Consider the following 9,269-nt stretch of genomic DNA (forward strand, 5'->3'; position numbering starts at 1 on the left):
CAGACTTAGAATGGCCCAGCCGCCGTGCTGGAGAGCGGCCTCGTGCTCCCGAGTGCCGGGAGGCCGTGACGGGCCTGGGAAGCTGCATGCGCGAGCACAGCCTCGTTCTGGCATGAGTTATGGTGCTGGGGGCGGGGGAGCTCCGTGTTAGTGAACCGTTGGTGTAAATTCAATACGGTGTTTTCCCCAGAAACACACATAAAACGAGGTTCTGTGCTGTAAGGGTTGATGAAAATGTTGTGACCAGAGGCTCAGGGTCCCTGCATTTCTCCTAGGAGTGATGCTAGATACACCGCGCATTCTGAGGAGTGACTGTGTGTGTGTATGTATGTGTGTGTATGTGTACACGCATACACACATACACACACATTTTTTTTTTCTATCAGGCGAGGGAATCTCTGGACTTAGCCTTGTCATTCTCTCGTTACTCAAGGTTTTCTCTGTGGCCTCCACCTTTGGGAAGCCTCGTTCTGGCCCTCGAGGCGGAATCCGGGGACACTCTGTGTGGGACAAGGCCTGGGCATGCTGGGGATGGGGACACAGCGAGCCCCAGTGTCCCACTGTGAATCGAGAGGAGGCCGACATCTCCCACAGGGGATTTCTAGATGCTGAGGAGGGGACCTGCCTTGGGGAGACTTGACTGGTGCCAGGAGCCGTGGCACCATCACTCTGCCAGCCAGGGGGTGCCTCGAAGGTCCTCTCCTTCTGCATCTCCCGGGGAGAAGAGACACTTGAGATCTAGAGGCTCACCTCGCAGCCTATGAGCCTCCTGAGGAGGTGCTGGGCCTGACCCACGCCATCTTTTTAAAATTATTTGGGGGGCGCCTGGGTGGTCAGTGGGTTAAAGCCTCTGCTTTTGGCTCAAGTCATGATCCCAGGGTCCTGGGATCGAGCCCCGCATTGGGCTCTCTGCTCAGCGGGGAGCCTGCTTCCCTTCCTCTCTCTCTGCCTACTTGTGATCTCTGTCAACTAAATAAAAAAATAATAATAATAATTTGGAATTGGTGGCCAATATTTAAAAATTGGCAGCTTCCCACAAAAATCTAGATTTCCAGCTTTTTTTCTTTTTTTTTTTTTTGAGAATTGAACAATCTGACAGCCCTGGCCCTGCCCTGTGGGCTGTGAGCCAGGTGAAGCTTTTCAGACCTGTGTCCTTTGTGCTCCTGCGCTATCCCTTGTCACAGGCTACCTGCCCGTCCTTCACTGGGGGGTTTCACTGGGGCAGTTGAGGCTCGCACCCCCGTCCTAAGGGTCCGAGCTGAGGGCTCGCCGCTCCGTCCACAGCCCCGCGGAGCTCCCCAGGAGCACCCCTCCGCCGAGAGCCTGATGGAGTGCATCCTGGAGAGCTTTGCCTTCCTCAACGCTGACCTCGCCCCGCAGGAGCTGTCCCTATTTGGGGGCTGCCCGGGTCCCCGGTAAGTGCACTCCCCTCCCAGCACAGACCCAGGGAAGCAGCCTCCATTCCAGGCCTCCTGTGGGCTTCCAGCCGATGCCATCTATGGCCCTGGGCCCGATCTGCACTTACCTCGTTTGTCTGTCATGCTCCCCGCCCCTGCGTGCCCACCGTCTGGCGCGGAGCGGGCCGGTACTGACCACTGAGTGAATGACAGTCCCCCAGCATGGTCTTCAGCTCTGAGCAATGGGCTGTTTTAAAAAATGACGGTAAAGCACACGATAGAACCTCTGTGCTCTGCCTCACATACGGGCAGCAGTGAGCAGTGACCCACGCTCCCCGTTCTTCTGCACAATTCGCCCTTACCTCTGACATCCACCTCCTCAGCTCAGCAGCCCCGTTTGCCCCGCTCACACCTGGCTCCTGGACCAAATCTCAGCGGCAGCAAAGAGGATACACAGTAAACTTTGTCTCCTCCTCTCACGACCCCATGGGGAGGGGCTGGCACTCCCACCCGACATGCCAGGGTCACCATGTCCTTGGGCTTTGGGCTCGGCTCCTACCATGAAGTCAACATGGTGCCAGGCCAGCTGGCTGGCAGGGTTGCCCTCTCCCCTCATTGCCCTGAGCTTGGTATTCCTATCCCCACTTTACAGATGAGTACACTGAGGCCAGGAGAGCAGACCAGTCCTGAGTCACTAAGGATTAGTTTGTGACCAAGTCCCGAGCTAAGGATTAGTTTGAACTTCTGACTTCAGGTCGCCCACCCTGGAAAGTGTCCCCGACTCCCCCTGTCTCCAGGACCCTCACCAAGCCAGCACCTGTTCTGAGTTGCTGCTGGCTTTTGCGGCTTTTCTCTTGGATTTCTCCTGGGTAGAACTCTTTCTCCCTGGGGCCTGGAGTGAGCCTCCCTGATCAGAGCTCTCCAGGAAGGGAGGGTGTCTTCTCTCCTCGGAGGGAGCTGGGCTGCTAACTGGAATGGTCACCCAGTTCTTCTCGATCCAACACAGAAAGGACAGGATCCCGCTGCCCCCAAGGAAAGCGTCATCTAGGGGGCTCACGGCCGGCACCCTGGAGCTGGACAGGCTGCTCACGATCCACCTCCAAGTCTGCAAAGCTCTGCTGCAGGTGACTAAGGGATGGGGATGCCTCTTTGCACAGAATTGATCTTGACAGTGGTGGGGAGCACGTGCAGGGAAGACAGCCCCACCCTGAGAGCCAGGGAGACTCTGATTCCTCTGTGGAAGGTTCAGGCCTGGGAGAACAGTCACGTGGCCCTTATGCATCCCAAGTGCTGGACCAAAAGCAGAGGCTGTGGCTCCTTCAGCTGCAGACACCAGGCCCCCCATCCAAGCTGGCTCAACCAGAAAGAACTTTCTGGGTCACAGAATTGAAAGTCCCTGGAGTAGGCTTCGATCAGCTGGATCCAGGCTTTCAAATATTGTCTCAAATGGGTCTCTCTCAGCTCTGCTTGCCTGCACTGGCTGGCTTCCTCTGCCAGGGCGGCCCTTTCTGGGGGCAAAGGTGGCCCCTGGCAGTCGCAGCCTGCATCCCACCATCTCTGCCGCCTTGGTGCCTCAGAAATCCCCGGATGACAGTCGGAGAGCTACTGTCAGGATAGAAAAGACGGGCAGCGGGGAGGTGGGAGCTGCAGTCGTGATCTCGGACCTCAGGGGGCATGTTCTGGGCTAACAAGGAGCATTGTGGGCTGCTTTCCAGAAACTGGCCTCTTCTAACTTGTCGAGGGTGGTCCAGGAGAGCCTTCTGGAAGAAGCTGCGCAGCAAAAGCAGGTTCTGGAGATGCTTTCTGTGCTCGATTTTGAGAAGGTCAGCCAGGCAACATCCATCGAAGAAAGTAAGTAACTGCCTGCCACCCACGGGCCGCTCTTGTGAATGGCAGGAAGCGAGGGGCTACGAAGCCCAGGGGGGCCTCGCCTTGCTTCCTGATTGACGTTCAAAATTAACTGGAGTCCGGCGGGGGGCTGCGCGGGGGTGGCGGCGGCCGGGCTGAGCGCTGACAGACTGTGGACTGTGGGCCGCCCTGAAGTCGGCGGCACTCTTGCGTCAGCTGTGTGACTCTGGGCAAAGGATTCACCTCTCTGGGCCTCGGCTTCCCCGTCTGTATAAAGGGGAGGCCCCTGGAGAGCGTTCAGTGACCTAATCCCCAGGACACCTCCAAGGCACAGAGCGTGCGCTAAAACACAAACCGTATCAGTGACCCCCAACCTGCCTGCCCCCCACGGAAACTCCGTGTGTCCACGAGGAGAGGCTGGAGGCCGTAGCTGTCCCAGTTGCTGCGGAGACCGTCGGGGAGAGGCCTGGGGAAGGCGCTCACAGCTGAAGCGGTCTATCCTCGTGGGTCATGTGGGACGGGGGAAGGGAAGCTGCATGGGGTCCGGTCACCCCTCAGCTCCCTGACCTCTCAGGCCTCCGAGCGGGAGGAAATCTTTGGGCTGCCTCGTTGCCGGCCCTTCCCCAGCATCCATGGGGCCCTGACCCGGGCTTTCAGTCATTCCCCAGGCCGCGCGGAGGAAGGGGTGCCTGAAGCTGTGGAAAGGGTGCACAGAGCCCGGCAGGGTCCTGTCCTGCGCCGCCACCGTGCTGCTGAACCAGCTCAAGAAAACGTTCCTGCACAGAGTCCGAGGGAAGTACCCGGGACAGCTGGAAATAGGTACCCCCGCTTCCCACAAGCAACGCTATGCTGAGTCCCCGGGGCTTGGTTCCAGCCCTGCCTGCATCCCCGTGTCTTCGTGGCACCAGAGGGAGGACATTTCTCAGCGGGCCCACGAGTCGCCTCCTCTCCCTGGGAGTAGGAAGGAGCCTGCGGAACCGAGGCTGTCGGCGTTAGCCCCTGGTCCCTGTCTCTGCAGATGGACTGTGTAGCTTCCACCAGAACCTTAAAGGGGTTAAGAAACGCTTATGGGAAGGGAGGCAGGAAAACAGTGTCCTCCGCTGTTGGCTGGACTCTTCTCAGAACGCAGAGCATGTCCCTTCCAGTGGCTCGGGAATAGGGCCGCTCTCACTAGCGCGGGGCTGCCCCTCGGCCTGAGTGTTCCCAGGCGCTGGCTGGGCCCGGCCCAGCTCAGCCCAGCCCAGGGCAGGGGACGCACCCCCAGTCGCCTATCTCGGGGTCTGCAGAGCCCAGCCACAGCACGCTCCTTCTGTCAGGCAGGGGAGGCCGGGAGGGGCATCGCCCACAGGCCATTAGAAAACCCTTTAAACGGACCCAGCCGCACCTGGCGGAGAAGCTCCAAGGCGCCTGGTCTCCCCTCACGGCCTCTTCTTGTGCCGCCAGTGTGCAGGAGGCTCCTGGAGCAGGTGGTCAGCTGTGGGGGGCTGCTCCCCGGAGCCGGGCCTCCCGACGAAGAGACGGTCACCTGGTTCCAGTTCCACAGCTACCTGCAGCGGCACAGCGTCTCTGACTTGGAGAAGCATTTCGGCCGGCTCACCAAGGAAGGTAGGGGCTGGAGGCCGCTGGCCTCCAAGCAGCACGGTGAGAAGGGAGGAATGCCCTCCTTCTGTCCTGGGTCCTGGCTCTCTGGAGAACCCAGATTGGACGAGATGGCACATTCTGGAATGAACGAGCTCCAAAGGAAGGTTTTACAAAGCACAGAGCCGAGGGCCGAGCTGGATACAAGGGCAACGTGCAGCTGGCCAGTATCTCTGAAGCACAGGCTGAGGTTTTATCATTTTCAGGGGCTATCTGAGCCCTTGCTAGAAAGCCTTCCTAGATTCCAGGAGGCCCTTTGAAACCAATCCAGACTGAGCCATGGTGATCACACGGGCCTGCCCTGGGATCTGTTTCCCCATGGCTACAGGCAGCGGCCAAAGAGACCTGCAGCCACATCGCCGACGGCAATCAGAGGGACTCTGGCCCACTTCTGTCTTCCAGTGACACTCGTCGAGGAGCTGCAGTGTGCAAGGCAGGGCAAGGCGGTCAGGAAGCTGCAGGGGAAGCGGCTGGGCCAGCTCCAGCCCTTGCCCCAGACACTGAGGGCCTGGGCGCTGCTCCAGCTGGACGGGCCCCCACGAGTGTGCAGGGCAGCCAGTGCCCGCCTGGCTGGCGCAGCCAGGAACAAGAGCTTTCGGGAAAAGGTATGGTGTGAGGTTGGGAGGCAGCAGCCTCCTGGCTACGTGTGTGTGAGTTGCGGGGAGGTCGGTTTTCTCTCTCAGAAAGATACAAAGGATGAGATTTGAAGGGGGCTGCATTCGTTGCAGGATGTTTTGGTTTTTAAAAGATTTTGTTTTTTTAAGTAATCTCCACACCCGCTCTCATTTACAACCCTGCGATCAAGGGCTGCACACTCTACCCACAGAGCCAGCCAGCTGCCCCAGGACATTCTGCTTTAGGGATACTCCAATGGCGTGAGCATAGCGCTTCTCCCACTGTGGCCCCCAGAGACACCAGTCTGGCGGGGGGATCCAGGCTGGACTGGGCTGGGGCTGCCAGGCCACCACCAGAGGATCCTACAGAACCTCACACCACACTCTGACACAACATATTCTATCCCTGTGATCTGTCGCTTGCATGTAGAATTAAAGGGGCAAGACCGAGGCCTTCCTACGGTCTCCTGGGCCACCCCTTAGCCAGGCGCCTTCTCGCATGCTTCCTAATGAACCTGTGCCATTTCGGGAAGCCGGTGGCAGCTCTCCTCTGGCTGAGGTGCCCGAGGGGATAGGGCCATCGCTGTGACCGGGAAAGGGGGCTGAAAAACCTGTTTTGTCCTCGGGCCTCAGGCAGCAGCTCAGCTTTCGGCCCCCAAGGCCACCTCCCTCTGCATGCCCAAGTCTTCGGTTGGCCCTGGCTGGACATCTGATTTCTCTGATGTCACATTTTATCTCGATTTGGGAAATACTATTAGACAAAAAGAACGTTCTTCATTTTGATTACCATGAGCCCAGGGACCAGTGTCTTTAGAGATAAACCAAATGCTGCAGCAGACGCCCCGAGACCGGGTGGCCATAGTGCAAAGATGACTAGATCAGGGCCCGATTCTTGTTTAGAGAAAGGTAAGCAGGGCGCGACTTACTGCCAGCACTGGGAGGCCTGGAAGCCCCCTACTCACAGCGACTTCATTCCGCAGGCTTTGCTCTTCTACACCAACGCTCTGACAGAGAACGATGCCAAACTCCAGCAGGCCGCGTGTGTGGCGCTCAAACACCTCAGGGTGAGTCTAACCTGCCCCCATGAGGGCAGGGAGAAGCCTGAAGTCAGTTCGTGTCAAAGGTATTTCACCGGGGAGCCCCTCCACCAAAAAAAAAACTTACCGCCAGCAAAACAAACAATCAAAACACCCAAAAACCAAAAAACAACCCCCCCAAGCTCCCCCAAAACCAAAAAACTGCCCCCGAAGAGATTGTTTTAGAGAAGCAGATGTCCGGTCTGCCTGCAGAGGCCCCACAGCAGCCGTCAAGGAGCGTTGGGCTCTGGCTGTGCTCGAATAAGTAAGTGGCCCCAGAGACTCGCTTTGGAGGCCCTGGATTCTATGTTGTAATATTCTCAATAAAAAATTTCTAAAAGCACCATTAGCTCATTGTAGGGAAAAAAAAAAGAGTGAAACACAGAAACACAGAGTTTAGTCATCATCCTAACACTTAGTGGAAAGTACTATTGGCATTTTGCTGTGTTTCTTCTGTTTGTGGGTGTGTGCGAGCCTTTAAGATTGTTGATCATGCTAAATGTAATTTAAAAGCAGTGAGTTTAACAGGAACTCTTAGCGGCAGGCGGGCAGCACTCTCGAAGTCTCTATGAACGGGCCATCTTAAGTTAAATGGACTCCCCCACTCTTGTGTGATACCAAACTGAGGTTCACCTTCCATTTTTATTATAAATAGTATCATTATGAGCTTAAAAAAATATATATGGAGTTCTGAATGATCTCTTTAGGCTGAACTCTTCTTGAGTGTGGAGTGTGACTCCAGGCCAGAGAATAGGAAACGTCTGGAGCCTCTAGATACAGCTCAGCCACTTACGCTCCCAGAGGAGATGTGAAAGGATGCCCATCTCGCCTCCACCTCACCTGCATCTGGAACTCTCATTTTAGAAAAACCATTGCCAATCTGCTGGAGGAGAAACAGATTAAACTTACTCACCCCATTCACTCTGGAAAGAACCAGAGAAATTCTAAGAGGACCATATGGTTATAATCAATCAACCAGTAAGGGGGTAGGGGTGGGTGCTCTGTAGAGGAAGGCAAAGTGTGCTCTGGTCCTTGGCCCCGGAGGTGAGCAGCCAGGGTGGGCTGTGCCCAGACCTGATGCTCTCAGTCTGACCAGGAGGGGACAGTTAGGAGAGGAGGAGACAGGAAGGTCTTGAGGGAAGCAGGTCTTCTCCTTTTCAAAAAAGGCCTTCTAGAAGGTATCCATAAAGCTCTGCCAATGGCCTGGCTCATGGGCAGGTGTCAGGATGGGAAAGGTGAGGCACTTCCAAATGCACTCCTGATGAACTTGAGACCACACAAGAAACCTGTAAGCCTTCAGAAAAGGAGGGGGGTTGAGGCCTCTTGGTCCGTGCCAGGGCTGGGGTCTTGCCGAACTTACAAAAGTAGATTGCACTTGCTACTTAAAATGTCCCCTAAGGGATCCTCTTCCCCCTCCCCACCTCCAACAGGGCATCGAAAGCATCGATCAGATTGCCAGCTTGTGCCAGTCTGACGTGGAGGCCGTGAGAACAGCAGCCCGGGAGGCCACACTGTCATTCGGTAAAGTGTGGTGCAGTGGGGCACCCGAGGACTTCCGGGAGGTGGTGTCAGAGAGGCCGCGGCCAGCCCTCCAGGATGCAGGATAGCACATGGGCTGGGCACTGTTAGTGACCCATTTAACTGCATTTGGCCAAGATAGGTTTCCTTCATGGTTGAGGTGGCAAGAAGTGCTTTTATTTCCCTCTTAAACTTCAGTTTGTGATTCTGGGGAATGAACACCAGATGCGAGGCAGGAACACGGTTCAGCAAATTGTCGTGAATGTAGGGGCGAGGCACTGGGTCCATGAGAGTGGCCGGCAGGAGCTCCTCCAACGCTCCCTGCCTCTACCCCTTACAGGGGCACCCAAGACCCAGGCGTCAGCACTAAGGCCATCTTGGCTCACCAGAGCGGGAACACCAAGGTGGGGGACAATCCAGTGACAGGTCACCTTACTATTTCAGGTGAGAAAGGACGCTTGGCTTTTGAGAGGATGGATAAACTCTACTTGGAACAAAGAGAAGAGGCCTTCTGCCAGGAGGCGGATGTTGAAATCACAATATTTTAAGCCTTGGCTGATGAACGCCAACGTTGGCATCTTTGTCTTCGTTCCCACCCAGCCTTGACACAGGAACTGAGTTTGGGGTGGGGGGTGCGCTGCATGCTCCCCACTAAGTGTGAGCTGGCCTGCGCTCCTCCCTCTGTCTCCAGGCCAGTCACGACTTCTAGGGGCACAAATGAGGCCTTCCGTACTGGAGCAGAAGAGGCTGGCCAGCACTTTGAAGGTTGTATGACTAACCACATGACCAGCTTTTTGGTCCTGACAATGTGTCTGACCTTCCCCAGTGAGCTGCATGGCAAAAGGGCCAAGGCCAGGCAGGATGAGGCCTGGAGCGAAAGGTTCCAAGAGGAATGCACGGCACTTGGGGTTCTCCCTGCAGGTTCTGGTTCAGTAAGGACTGGGAATGAACTGGCAAGCGGGCGGACTGCTCTTGCTGAGGAGGACACGGCGGGTCACATCAGCAGCAGCGGGCTGTCCCCTCTGCGAGCTGGGGACAGTGGGAAGAGGGAGCTGGGGTTTCACAATTCACGCTCTTAACCCGAGCTGCAGCCCAAATGTTTCGCCGTGGAGCCTGCTGACCATGGACCTTATTCTCCCGTGTTCAACAGCACAAAGAAAAAAATGCCACCGGCTGAG

At 56.6% G+C, this 9,269-nt stretch overlaps 1 protein-coding gene across 1 annotated transcript in view; it reads left to right on the plus strand.

Annotated features, from left to right (window-relative positions):
- RIPOR3 (RIPOR family member 3) overlaps positions 1-9,269 on the plus strand; it is a 54,196-nt gene extending 44,927 nt beyond the window's left edge. The window contains exons 14-22 of the mRNA XM_032878981.1: positions 1,285-1,415; positions 2,404-2,521; positions 3,113-3,248; positions 3,903-4,064; positions 4,689-4,850; positions 5,286-5,488; positions 6,478-6,561; positions 8,004-8,094; positions 8,536-9,269. Coding sequence (XP_032734872.1) covers positions 1,285-1,415; positions 2,404-2,521; positions 3,113-3,248; positions 3,903-4,064; positions 4,689-4,850; positions 5,286-5,488; positions 6,478-6,561; positions 8,004-8,094; positions 8,536-8,639 — 1,191 coding nt within the window. The 3' untranslated portion in view covers positions 8,640-9,269. The remainder of the gene's footprint in view (positions 1-1,284; positions 1,416-2,403; positions 2,522-3,112; positions 3,249-3,902; positions 4,065-4,688; positions 4,851-5,285; positions 5,489-6,477; positions 6,562-8,003; positions 8,095-8,535) is intronic.

Source organism: Lontra canadensis, unplaced genomic scaffold (genome assembly GCF_010015895.1).
Source record: "Lontra canadensis isolate GAN:19392208 unplaced genomic scaffold, GSC_riverotter_1.0 scaffold65, whole genome shotgun sequence".
Classification (NCBI taxonomy): domain Eukaryota; kingdom Metazoa; phylum Chordata; class Mammalia; order Carnivora; family Mustelidae; genus Lontra; species Lontra canadensis.